Source organism: Puntigrus tetrazona, chromosome 4 (assembly GCF_018831695.1).
Source record: "Puntigrus tetrazona isolate hp1 chromosome 4, ASM1883169v1, whole genome shotgun sequence".
NCBI classification, from domain to species: domain Eukaryota; kingdom Metazoa; phylum Chordata; class Actinopteri; order Cypriniformes; family Cyprinidae; genus Puntigrus; species Puntigrus tetrazona.
This window is the reverse complement of record NC_056702.1, coordinates 9,447,723-9,461,126: the sequence shown is the minus strand read 5'-3', so window position 1 is coordinate 9,461,126 and position 13,404 is coordinate 9,447,723. Positions and strand designations below refer to the sequence as shown.

The window sequence follows — 13,404 nt, the reverse complement described above, 5'->3', positions numbered from 1 at the left end:
TAAAGGAAAAAAAAAATCCCTGAAACGAGCGGTGTGGTCGTGTTTATTTCTGACGCCACCTTCCGTCTAGAGTGAAGTAGCGCGCGCGTCAAATGTAAAACGGAAACTGTCCCTTCGGACGCGCCGTCGTGACGTCGCCGCAGCATCATGGCGCGCTCCCGAAGCGGACGGTCGGCGTGCGTTTGAACGGGACCGCACGGTAAGGCGACGCGATGGACTTGAACGAAGGAGCCCCGCTCGGCGTGTTCGCCTGCGAGCTGTGCGAAGTGTCCGGTCCCTACAGCTTCTACGGCCAGAAGCCGCCGAACACCAGAGCGATAGTGTGAGTCTGCACGGCGTTTCTACTGTAGCGAAAGAGTCGGTTGTGGCCGACAGATGACAAAACGTTCATTTGCTATTTAAAAACAGTGCGAGTCACTAATTAGCCCAGTTCACGAAGTACAGATGTGTGTTACTGAAATGTAAATATCATGCGGCAAAGTATGTCACATTAACATCACGAAGCACTGTGGGAGCTTGATAATAGTGTTTGTTTATTTATTATTAATAATAATAATAATGGGGTAACGCTTTGTTTATTGAGCAATATGAATTTTGATAATCGAAAACGAATATCAATAGTGTTTTTATTAAGCAATAGGAAAGAGGTATAATGACAACAATGACACCAACTTGAATGTTCAGTGAAAGAACAAATATATTGTAAACAAACGCATAATGAATATGAAAAATATATACAGTCCGTCATATCACTGTATGTGGCGAGTTCACCTTTTATTTTATATATTTCACTCTTTCTTTTATGTATTTGAATAATTATGTTGTTTCATTTGCACCTAAATGGCAATGTAACATAGTTTGGCCCATTTGTGTACCGGTTATATTGGCCTAAATGTTATTTAAAACACTTAAAGCAGCATGTCCAGGATGATCTGTAAAGCGTTTCCTGAAATCGGCTGATGGAGCGCGCTTCAACGAACCTGTTACCGCGTGCTTTGATTGAAACACACGTTCAGGGGCATGTAGCTGAATGATTGCTCGATGCCGTCGGTGACCGAGACGCGCTTTTGTGCTTTGTGTCGTTTGCCCCGCAGACTCTTGGAGGAATGTTACGGCACGAAAGATCCCTTCAGCCCCGAGAGAGAGAAGTTTCTGGTGTTAGGATCCAGGTGCTGTCTGTGCGATAAGACGGTGTGCGTGGGGACGGTAAGTGTAGCTTTGATTTTATATATATATATATATATATATATATATATATATATATATATATATATATATATATATAAGCAAACCCTCCAGTGCGCTGCTGGCTTCCCTCCTCTTTGAACGATTCGGTGAAATAAATGATGCAGAGAGAATATCCTTCACTCCACGCAAGCGTAAAAACAAGGAGGGCAGCCTACGGATCGTGATCTATTTAATATGTTTGTTTTGTGACAGGACTGCAGTCTGTTCTACACCAAGCGCTTCTGCTTGCCCTGCGTTCGGGCTCACCTCCAGCAGTTTCCAGAGGCGGTTCAGAGCGAGGTGCTGAGGAAGAAGAGCGTCCAGAAGTCCACCTCCTCCTGATGCTATAGGCGGGACACTAGCCACACGCGCTGTATATATGTATATATATATATATATGTGTGTGTGTTTATATACATTTAAGAAAGACAATGCATTTGCAATCCCCGTATTTATTGTAATATACAAACAACAAATAAATGCCTTTTGTTGCAAGTAGCAACTACAAAATGCATGCTTTTTTTTTGTCACTGGCTGTGACGACCGAAAAGATGAATTATTAATATATGCACGTGTGATGTAGGCGGGCGTCCATCCGGGTGTCATGCGCCTGAAGCCGAGGCCGGGCAGACTCCGACTGCTACGGGGAAGCAGTGAAGTACAAGTTCCAGCACACACATAGCTGGAGATCTGTGGCTCAGCGGTCTGAGCACTGGCAGGCGATGCCAGGGGTCCCTGGTTCAAATCCAGCCAGATCTCCACAATCAGCGAGCACCGGTGGGTGGAGCCAACCACAGAGCAACGATGGATCAGAGAGGAGGCGAGAGATCAGCGGTGGAGCGGAGAGGCACAGACACGTGACCGGATGGAGGAGCGCAGAGCAGAAAACAACAACAACAGCAGCAGCAGCGGAGAGGAGACTCAACAGCATCCAAAGAAAGAAGGGGGGACCGTGACCGTGGTCCCCCCCCGGCCTCCAAGACGATGACCAGCAGGGGTTATGCAAACATTTTTTAGGAAACGGCCTGCGAATACTTAACCAAAACTTGTTTTGGCACGTGCGACAGCACAACCACCAGGCGTCGCCAGAACCAAACAAAAACACGACCGAAATCCCAACAGCTGACGACCCAAAAACATCGCACTACAACCAACAAAAAAAACCCACCTACTTACAAATAATACCTAACAAAAAAAAAACCACACACATCGTCTCCTCGCTGACTTTCAAAACACAACGTTAACTACACTTACACCGAACCTACACACAAGCTGGAAGCGCACGTCTCCACTACTTGTATCGCTTTACACTGATGTGGGCGGGCCCCACGTCGCACCGACCAATCACAACCGTCTTCTGTTTAAATAGCCTTCGCTGTCAATCTTTTTTTTTTCCCTACCAGTTTACTTGCGATCGCCATATTGGGTGCTCGCCTACTCGAATGACTCGTCTGTTTTTCTTCGGAATTACTACGAGACGGAGTCGCGCGCTGTTTTCATGACTTGTTTTCCACGCGCGTTTGTTATGCGTGCGTCTCGCTCGGCAACAAGGATCGCGCTTAGTTAGACCGCGTCTGGCTCGACCGCCGCTGCGATTCTCGGGGCGAACTTTCACGTGCAAACATGTCAAAAGTGCGCGTCTCCAATGGGAGCCCGACGCTGGAGAGGGTGGACGCGAGGCAGGCGGATCACGCCAGACCGCCGGTCTGCAGGAACCTCTTCGGCTCCGTGGACCGCGAAGAGTTCGCGAGGGACGTCAAGGAGCAAATGCTGGAGATGGAGAAAGCGTCCAAGGAGAAATGGAATTACGACTTCGCCAGAAACGAGCCGCTCGCGCCGGGCGACTACGAGTGGCAGGAGGTGGACGCGAAAGAGGTGCCGGAGTTTTACACCAGACCGCCTCGCGCAAAACGGGATACCTCGAGCGGGACTGTGGATCATAACGGGAACCACGACTATTTGTTGACAACGAGCGCACGGGGGGACTCTGACAACGCGGAGCACGGGAGTCGCTCGGATTGCCGAACGGCGCTGACCACGCCGAGAAAAAGACCGTCGACAGAGGATCAGGGTAAATGTTTCGGGAGTCTCGGGGGACGCACGGCGTGCCCTCCCGATCGCGCGTAACGCCGACGCTTTCGCGGTCTCGACTCGCTTTTTTTTTTTCTAACGCAGTCTCCGTTCTTTCGATAGATCGTCCTTGCCAAAGTAAAAGAGCCAACGTCCAAGCGACCGAGGCGAACTGCTGTCCGGAGACGAGTTCGCACGCGCCCAGCAAGTCGGATCCCAAAACGTAAACAAGGTGAGTTCCGAGCGCGCTTTCTGGGGCATGACTTTTTTTTATTACGCGCGTACATCGCCGTTCTCTCGGTTTGACTGTTGCGCGCTAAAACGCCCGTTCCTTGACGCGTGCTCGTCCGGTGCGGAGAGCGTTCGGTCGGGTCTTTTACAAACAAACCCGCGTTTGAGACGCTCCGTCACCGCGCGAGTGACAGTCGAGTCAAACGGGACTCAAAGGCATAACATTGTAGTAACACGTCAGCAGGTCTCTTGTAGGGTGTGCGCGTGGGAGGAGGAGGGGGTCCGGGTTCAATGCAGGCATATACTTGCGCGCTAAATTCCTCGCTTTTCATTCAACGCTCCCGTTTTGCGACGCGGGCGCGTGTTTACGCGCAAACACCGTCGCCGCGTTTTAGCGCGCTGTGTCCTTGTCGAGTTTTCGCGAGCGCCTTCGACATGCCGTTTCCTTTTGCTAATCAACTTTTTTTTTCCCTCCCCGCAGAGACAGATGAAGAAGGCTATTTTCTCCATCAAATACTTCAAGAGCTTTATGAAGTAAACAGGGACAGCGGTTGAAAAATACAAATCGAGCCTTGGAGAGGCTGTATAAGCACTGAATTTTTACACTAAAAAGTTTTGGCACTCGACAGAATATATTTGCCTCAAAAGCAGACAATGTAGCAGTGTGCAATTGGAGTTTGTTCTTTTACTACCTATGTATATACTTTCATTTTATATGTAGCACATTTAAAATGTAATGTTAAGGTTAAAAAAAGACACACACACAATCGTTTATAAGTGGAGTGCGTTTGACTTGAACAATTGCTGTGCAGTTTTCAGAACGTCTCCCCAAAACGCACCCTTTAAAGGAAGCATAGGTGTGGAGGAGAACAGCAGACACCTCTGATTAGGTTTAAGGATTTGGCCTGGCTCAGGATGCTCACGGTCACAAGTACACCTTCGTGTGTGTATCCGTGTTAGCAGCACAATCTTGGGACATTTCTGAAGTTGCACAAATGTCACTGTTTGAAAAGCAACCTTCTGTGATCTGGCCACATTAAAAAAACAAAAAAAAACATTGATATTTGCATTAACACCGTTCGTGTTTATTGGTACTAATATATGATTTTACCAGCCAAAGTTATATAGCACGTTGGGCATGTGGTGTTCTTCTCTGAAGGGACTGTGACTCCTAGTGTGGTATTAAGGTTTTCATGTTTTTTTTTTACAGTATTATTATATCCCCGGGTTATTCCACTAATTTTATTTTCGCTTATTTTAAATTATTTCTTTTTATTATTATAATTTTTGCGCCATAAAGATGTAAATTCACACAAACTACAAATCCTACTGAGTACACCTTCAAAAGAAAGTGCAACTGTAGTGACCAATTGATTTTCTTTTCTTTCTTTTTTTAAATTCATTGCTGTGTAGCATAATGTACATATAAATATATATTTCTTTTTTTTTCCCCTTTTAACACTGGGCCATAAAAGTAAGAACAATATTAGTCCATGAAGCCACTTCTTTGCCACAATATATTTGGCTTTCGTGTTGAACATGACATGGCACTATGACCAAAAAATAAAAATAAGTAAAAACCGGCTACAAATAAAAGACGTTACACTGCACGTGTGTAAAACATTGAAGTATACCTGTGTGTACTGCTTTGTAAAGAAGAAAAAAAAAAAAAAAAAAAAAAAAAAAAACACTGAGAAATTATACTAACTTATTTATGTCAAGCTTTTTGTTGTTTATGACTATCCAAAGTGGCATTTGTGCATTTTCTGTATGTACTTCTTTTTGTTTATAGATTTGTTTTTTTTCCCTCCACAAATTTGTGCAAGGTTGCAAACTGAGCCTATTAAAAATTTGGTGTGGATTGTGTACTGCTTTATAAATGACATGATTAAACCATAATGACATGAACACCTTCACCTGACTCCTTTTCATTATATTCTGCAGGTAACAAAATCAGAATGAAAGCACACTCTTGGGGGAAACTGAAATACACTTCACACACCATGCATGAGCAGAAGCCCCAAACTGACCTTAAGCTGGGCTAAAAACCTAAATACCTTTCAAACAAAACACAGCAGAAGCCATAAATACTCTCTGGTGACAAAATGGTATGTGGCAGAATGTAACCTATGGAATATATATATTGTAGCACAATTATACAATTAAAACTGCAGGCTTATACTGAGTATGGGAGGACAGAAATGCTCAAGAAATCCATTTTTTTAATATGTATGATATGATTAACCTGCTATTAAACCGTTGCGGATGCATTTTAGATTCTCTTCAAATATTGTGTTACGTGTAATATTTCATATATATGTGTGTGTGTCAAATGTAAACAGCAAAGACGCTCTGTTCAATTTAATCTGACACGTTTCAAAAATAAAACACTTGGCACTGCGAAATACTGCAACTGAACCCAGTATGGCTTCTTTTAACATATAATAAACACGACGGGGCCAACCATATTACTCAAAACAAGCGCTGTCTGATCTGAAAGTGACCTGCGAAAGAAACGAATATTTAGCGCGACTTATTCTGCTTATTCTACTTATTCCCTTGTAACGCACGGGGTGTGCTCGCTGATTTTTCGCGGCTTGGTTATTTAACTCAACGTGCAACAAGTTTGTGCGTAAAGCTGCTGCGTTTCTAACACACGTCCTGCGGAGCTCCCTGCTTCAATTCGAGAGAGAGAGAGAGAGAGAGAGAGAAAAAAACAAGGACACGTCCCGAGCAGAGGGGGGGAAAAAGCCAAGATACTGACATACGGTTTGTCCAATCAGACAACTATTAAGAAAAACACACCACTTACTGTAGCCACTGAGATTGGCTTTGCGCGCGCCGAGGCTGGAGTAAGAGTGTGTTTGTACAGAGTGTTCTGCTCGTAAAGCACAACCCCAGAATAAGAGCCATTGGTCAGGCTGATATTTCTGCTGATGTTTGCGAAAGGGAAGGGAGAGGTGAGTTTGGCCCGAGGGTTAAATCGCAAGGATCTTTCAAAAAATAAAAAATAAAAAAAGCCCCGTCCTCCCGCTGCTCGAAATCACGGCTGCACAGAAGATGACGAAACAGTTGCGCACCGCGATCGCAGCGACTGATTATTTCCGAACAATAACTCCGTTCATGCCTTACCGTGCGTTTAACGCGATGACACGCGTGAAAGTGTTACTGGGTCGTGTGCGCATGGGCTGGAGGAAGCTTGCTGGAGCTGGGCGTGCAGTGTGCGCGCTGTCCCAACGACACCACTGTGAACGAGTAGAGTACAAATAATGAAGACCATTGCAAAAAAGGCCCATAATGCAATTCAATTATGCAAATAGTACAATAAAATGACATCCTTGCTCTGAGAAACTGCTCAGCTGTGTGTTATTGGTGCTACTGTCCTTTAGCGTGTTCGCTTGTGAATCAAAGAGCTATAGCATATACGCTTTTGACACAACTCACTTAATTTGGTTTCACAAGATCTGCTAAACCTTTTTATAGAAAAATGCAAATTACTAATATATATAATATATATATATATATATATATATATATATATATATATATATATATATATATTTTACTTTTTCTATAAATATTTACTCCTAATTAAAATTTTTTACATTTAAATCAGTCTCGGATCAGAGTCTCGGATCAGAGAATAAAGGAAAACATCGCAGTGTAATACAGAATACAGCAGCATATGAATGAGTGTCAAGCAATTTGTGTCCCTGCAAAGTTCCCTTCTAAGGGACTAACTAACCTGCTACTTAACTTTTTTTATTTATTAGTATAATAAAAGGCGAAAATGTTAAAAAAATAAAGTAGTAAAATCTCAAAACATAAAATAATAACCCCTTAACGTTTTCATGAAATGCTTACGGTGTACGGTGGAAATCGTTGATACTCGCACACTAAAGAAAACAAATTCATAGTACAACTGATTACTCTTTTCATTTCATACCCAATTATCTTTCCACTAAAACTCAAACAGGCTTTTGTTGAAATCAGTGAGAAAACCACCGTCTCTGACGCAACACACCCCTTCATCAGACTAATCGATATGCTTTAAACCTCTTTCTGAGAACATCCAAGTGGTTTGTATTCCTCCGGTCAATAAGTGATTAAGCAACGTGCAGCTTCTTGAACTGGCAGCCTGCCATGACATGGGCCTTGGTAAACACTAATAGCAGGCTGATGAAATCAGTAATTATAATACAAAAACAGCAGAGGGCTTCACATTTGCGCAGCTGTAAACCACTAGTGACAACGCCCTTGCTTGGCCTATGCAGTAACTAGAGATACAAGTTTGCTTTTTAATATAAAATTAGATTTGAAAAACCAAAGAATTAATTTCATCTACCAAGTAAAGGGGACTTTTCTTTACCTCGTTCACATTTCAGATGTCAGCTATGGCAACGCTTGCAGCTTGTCTGGAAGAAAAGGAAAATCAGATATAAAAAAAATATTATATACTATTAGAAGGCATTAACAATATATAATTTCACATAACATAAAAAAAATTGTACAATGATAATGTACAAACTGTACAAATAATAATAACAATAAGCAAATGGCATTAAATACCAATTTATACTAAAGCCTTCTTATTTTTCTTTAAGCCTTTATTTTCTTTATATCCATACACTTTTCTCTATTGCTTAAACTGGTCTCAAGATCATTTTTCATGGATGTATGAAGTCAGTATCCACAGGTGTCCTCATGCAGTAGTTCATCATGAACACGTCTTACAACATTTGACGACCAGAAAGTGTCCAAGTCTTCTTTTCTCTTCGTTTTCAACAATCTATCGATTGCTTCATATTTTAAAACCTAATACACTTGATATGTATTTGTAATAAATTCTCAAGCGTCCTAATACTTTTCGCGTGTCTTCATGTGCGTTTCAAGCGGTTTTAAGGTACCGTAGGCAGGCATACAGCTGGCAGAGATGGTCAGCTACACTCAACTTCTGACCTTGAGTGGTGCATCTCCCTTCACCTCGCTGAAGGGAGGACCGTATCAAAGCCCAAAACAAACAAATGCCAGGGATGACCTCAAGTACCGTAGGCCTCTGACGATTGAGTGGTGGTTCGCTCTCGTCTTCACCACCCTCTTATTTACACTTGCTGCGTTCTCTCTCGCGCGCGAGTAATTACAGAGTCCCGCTCTCTGAGATCAGCTCTTAGATATGTGCGGAGCCGCAATCTCAACGCCTGCAACAATACGCTGCGGAGCGGCCAAACTTCCCTCCAGCCCCGTCAAACTAACACCACATTTCCAGGACAAAATTAGCTGAAGGCTAATTTAACAACCTTGCAGATAATGAGAGGAGAAGGATCGTAAAATCAGAAAATGTTTACAGCTGGCCCTATTAATAGACATTTTGCACAGCTCCGCACATGACCTCATATTTGGCCTTCCCGTTGGGAATGAAACCTTTGTGAATCTCAATCTTATTTTGGAAATGCGACGTACCATCTGTTTCGCATTGTTATTAATTTGAGTGAGTTTTATGAGCCTCGGTGTGCTTTTTTTCGTTTCTCGTCCTCTCTTTGCCCAGCGGTCATGTGTTTTGGCTGTCCTCCGCTCAACTAGAAACCTGCGTCGGCCAGGCAGAGAAACAACCTCTGGCGGATATTCGGTCTTAGTTGGCCCAAAATGTGTCCAAAAGAAGGATGTAAACAGTCACCTTCGCCAGCAGTTTTTTGGTTTTTTTTTGCGTTCTGGCTCTCGATGCTCAACGTCGTGCTGTGAACTTCACATGCACGTGTGTTTCTGGTTTGCTCTCAGTGTTGTACTCGTGGGGTCAACCAAAATTTTTCCCCTCCCTTGTGCATGCACTCTCTTTATCTGTGCTGATCAACTGCCTTTCATTTCTTTCATCTAATCTCATCTATTTACGGGCAAAAACAGATGTAAGTACAAGTAGAAGTGTGTGTGTGTGTGTGTGTGTGTGTGCACGCTCATATATACTCACATTCTTACATTTATTGAATAAACGAATCTAATCAATTTCTTACATTTTATTCCAGGTGTTAACTTTAGAGAGTCTTTATGAACAGGCTTTTTTAGCTGGGGCCATTAAGTAACACCCAATACCTTTGTTTTCACGTACAGTTTTTAAAAGAACCAAACTTAAAGAGAACCGGTTGAGAGTGACCTCAGTCTAAGTATAGCGGACTCAAAGGTCCTCTTCAGCTTGCGTGCAGCAACTGGATGCTGGAGTCAACTCAAATAAGATAGTGACAGTTGTAAAATGTTCATTTGACCCTACAATAAGCTGCATTTCACCGATCAGTTTAAGCGGTTATGTTTTTCTCAAGAATTCTATCATGTTATACCATCGGTCTGACTGAATACTCAATTCTGATCGGCGGCAGCTTCATTCGTACAGGCTTATTTATCTGATCATTCACATACAGCGCACTTTTATTAATAAAATAGCTTTCTATAATGAATCGCTACGTTATATTTCTTAGCAATGAGGCAATAAAAATCACAGTTCTAGAATTAACCAAATTTATACACAAACACCTTTCATCTCTCTCTCCTTTTTTTGATAATTAATTACAATCAATGCTCCCAGAGCGATAGGAGGGCTCAAAGAAACTAGGTGTGAAAACCCTAAAACTGTAGCAACCGCAGTGTGTTTACCTTGCCTCATTAAAAACTAGTTTGAGTTGAGTAGCCCTCAAGTCATTTTAGTCACCAGTTTCCTATTTTCCACTGTTGAATGTCACAGTGCTGTCTTGGGTCATGATCATTTTCACCACAGTGCAGCCAATGAGAGCTAGTGTCCTAGTGTAAAATAAGTCAAGTACATCCTAAATGAGTCAAGCCAGCTTAATTAATGCCAATTCTGAAAGTGAATCTAACGAACGAGGTATGACTACTCACAATAGCAGAAAACAGCCTCTGGTCAGATGACAACGATGCAGAGAACAGGCCCGTCAAGTCAAGCATCCTAATTTAAACCTGCGTCTCTTTGGTTTCACACAGTTTGACTTTACTTTCCAGTCAGAGTTATTGCAGCATGTTAGATACGGTTTCAGCGGTGCAGCTGGAGGAAATCTCAGAGGTCAGAGACCTTTCAAGGGTCAAGCTGCCTCTCTCTTGTAGGAATTAACAAGCAGCCTCTGAGGTGACAAACCGCTACTGCTTATACGGACTATAAGTGCCCGAAGGTCAGAGTGTATCTGACCTGTGTGAATCACCACAGGGTAAATGTTTTCTTATCCTTTTTACTCAAAACCCTCGGGAGAAAGCCCTAAAGAGAGGTTTAGAGGTTTGCGCCAGTTTTACAAATTTTAAATCATCTAAAAAGGAAAAAACGATTCTACTTCCAATGATGCAGGTTTACAACAATTACGAATTTACAAAAGAGATGAAGATATAAATACATTCTCTGAGGCTCCGGTCAGCTGACTAGTCACTAATATTTAACAAAAATATAGGGTTTCAGAAGGTTACTTTAATCTAGTCAAGGGAAGTTGACTCATTTCAAGAGAAAAAGTGTGGAGATTAAATAAAGTAGTATTTTTCGTACACCCACTGCTGGCTCAGATATCTATACCAACATCTGAGTTCAGTAACAAACGCACCTGATGACACACTGTATGCTCCATTCTCCGTACTGCTGCGTGAAATCTTGTTTAGCCATCCTACATCTTACACTGACTCTCAAATTAAGTGCTGTGCTCAAATTAGAAGCCATTAGCAAAACTTTGGGTCTTTTGCTCCTTCAAGCAATTTCAAGCAAGCTCAGGTTCAGCAGCTCAACACTCGCATTCTAGTTTGAACGGTACATGTGCTAATTAACTCAACACTTTACTGCAACCTCCTACGCAGGGTGAACTGAAACGCTGAATGCTAGCTCTGAAAAATGCCACAAGTAGGAGTAAAGAGAGAGGTAGAATAAAGATCCTTAAATGAATAGTTCACCCAAAAAAGAAAATCATTTACTTACACCGATGTCGTTCCAAAGCCATATTCTTTTTATAAATATTTGGTAATGTTTAGCAAAATTTCCACGCTTCAATTTGGCATATAATGGAAGTAAATGGCAGCTGTCAAGCTCCAAAAAAATGAACAAAAGCAAGCTGAAAACATTATTCACTAACAGTTTTCTCTATACAGCTATCATATCTGGACATATTCAAATATATTCTTACTTCAAATGCGTCACTTTGAGTCTAGTATTAATAATGTAAAATTTCTTTGGTTCTCATATTTAAAATTGCATAAATAACATTTTAGAGCAACGGGGAAAGGAGATTTTAACTAAATAATAATTTATTAATAAGTTATGGTGTATTTTTAAGCTTTTTTATTCTTTGTGTTTTTACTATTTTTATGTTTGCCGTTTCAACTGCTAGTTTAGAATTGACCCACATCCCAAAAGTCACTCAGTCTGCTGCCTGTACCTTGTACCTTCAAATCTTGTTTGAAGATAACTGCTCCCTTTAAAGCAAAACGTCGGATTGGAAAAAGAGTAGGACTATTTGGCTCCAGAATGGCATAAAAAGAACAACTTTGCCTTGGGTTATCTGATTACTCTGCTTGCTGCACAAACACACAGGGAGTCTTTTAAAATGCAGACACATCTCCCACCACAGAAGGCCTTCGCCTACGGCAGCCGCAGACAAAGTCTGCAAGCCTGGTGAACACCTACATCTAACAGAAACCACTGATCTCACTGCTTAACCACAGCTCAAATGTCACGCCCAGCACTGTGCAACGGCCCATAGAAGCCAGTCGTTGCTGAATGATAAAAATGACAAGGATAATCACTGTCTACGAATGTGCAAAACTACACATTTTCAAAGTCAGCAAGCAAGACGGTTGTCTGAACAACTAGACGAATATTAGGTATCAAAGAAGCTTTATATAATTAGGCAGGTTACAGGTTCACTTGACACCAACGGGGGATTTCTTACAGTAGATGCATTTGTATGCATTCTCAAGACAAAAAGTAATGTTTCAAATACAAATTAAACCATTTACATCATTTGTGGTATTGTCAGATGGCCTACTTGGTGCCCATAGCACGAAATGCTTGGGAAAAAAAGTGAACAACTTCTCAGAGAATGTTTTGTGTAAAAGCAAATTAATACGTTAAAGCATAGACACTAAAAACAAGCTCTTTATATATTCTTTCAAGTAAATTTAGTTAAATTGTTTAATGTGGTTACAATGACATTTTGTTTAAACTTTTTAGTTATTTTAATCAAATACACAGGCGTAAAAATTACAATAAAACAACAACAACAAAAAAATCTTAGCTTATTCGTTCAAAATGAAAAGGCGCTGTGTACTCGGAACATTTCTCTCTCAATCTAAAAATTGCTAAAATACCTGTGTAATTCTGACTGTCATGTCACCTTTGATGTGGAGAATGTTTAGAGGGCACTAATAACAGTGTTGAGATAGAAGTGCTTGTGTACGGCACACGCACACGGCATATTCGTGGGAAGACATTTTATCAGACTGACTAGACCTGCTCTACCATATTTACTACTTAAATCATTTGAAGAAGAGGGAGAGAATATGTGTTCAGCCATAGTGGAACCTACTCAAATACAGGCCAAACAAAATGACCTTCGACATTTTATAGCCTATATCATGATAATGATATATAACAGCAGGTCTGAAGGCTTGGGAGTGGTGTGTTTAACTTCAAATGCCTACAAGGCTTTCTACATACATATTCACTTCGTAAATATTTGGATTTCCAGAAACCAAAACTGAAAATTACAAGGACGACTGTGCTTTGCGACTTTACTTAAAATCCAACAAGAAAAAGTCAGGAACAAATGCACTTCATAAAGTGATTTTAAAAATAAACATTCTAAAAGAATGAAATGCCATGGAAGATCCATTTTAGGTTCCCCA

General features: G+C 41.5%; 2 protein-coding genes across 3 annotated transcripts; both read left to right on the top strand.

Moving 5' to 3' along the window:
* The first annotated feature begins 70 nt into the window (after positions 1-70).
* cdpf1 (cysteine rich DPF motif domain containing 1) lies at positions 71-2,377 on the top strand. 2 transcript variants are annotated; one of them, XM_043236705.1, is made up of 4 exons: positions 71-322; positions 1,095-1,206; positions 1,441-1,600; positions 1,811-2,377. In XM_043236705.1, the coding sequence occupies exons 1-3, from the start codon at positions 213-215 to the stop codon at positions 1,567-1,569; spliced, it is 351 nt and encodes a 116-aa protein (XP_043092640.1). In that variant the 5' UTR covers positions 71-212; the 3' UTR covers positions 1,570-1,600; positions 1,811-2,377. The 2 variants fall into 2 exon arrangements, with proteins under 2 accessions (XP_043092640.1, XP_043092639.1); XM_043236704.1 differs by lacking the exon at positions 1,811-2,377 and having other exon boundaries at positions 1,441-1,737.
* Positions 2,378-2,632: 255 nt separating this feature from the next.
* On the top strand, positions 2,633-5,444 carry cdkn1ba (cyclin-dependent kinase inhibitor 1Ba). The gene is made up of 3 exons (XM_043236703.1): positions 2,633-3,298; positions 3,421-3,529; positions 4,010-5,444. The coding sequence occupies exons 1-2, from the start codon at positions 2,851-2,853 to the stop codon at positions 3,522-3,524; spliced, it is 552 nt and encodes a 183-aa protein (XP_043092638.1). The 5' UTR covers positions 2,633-2,850; the 3' UTR covers positions 3,525-3,529; positions 4,010-5,444.
* The last annotated feature ends 7,960 nt before the right edge of the window (positions 5,445-13,404 follow it).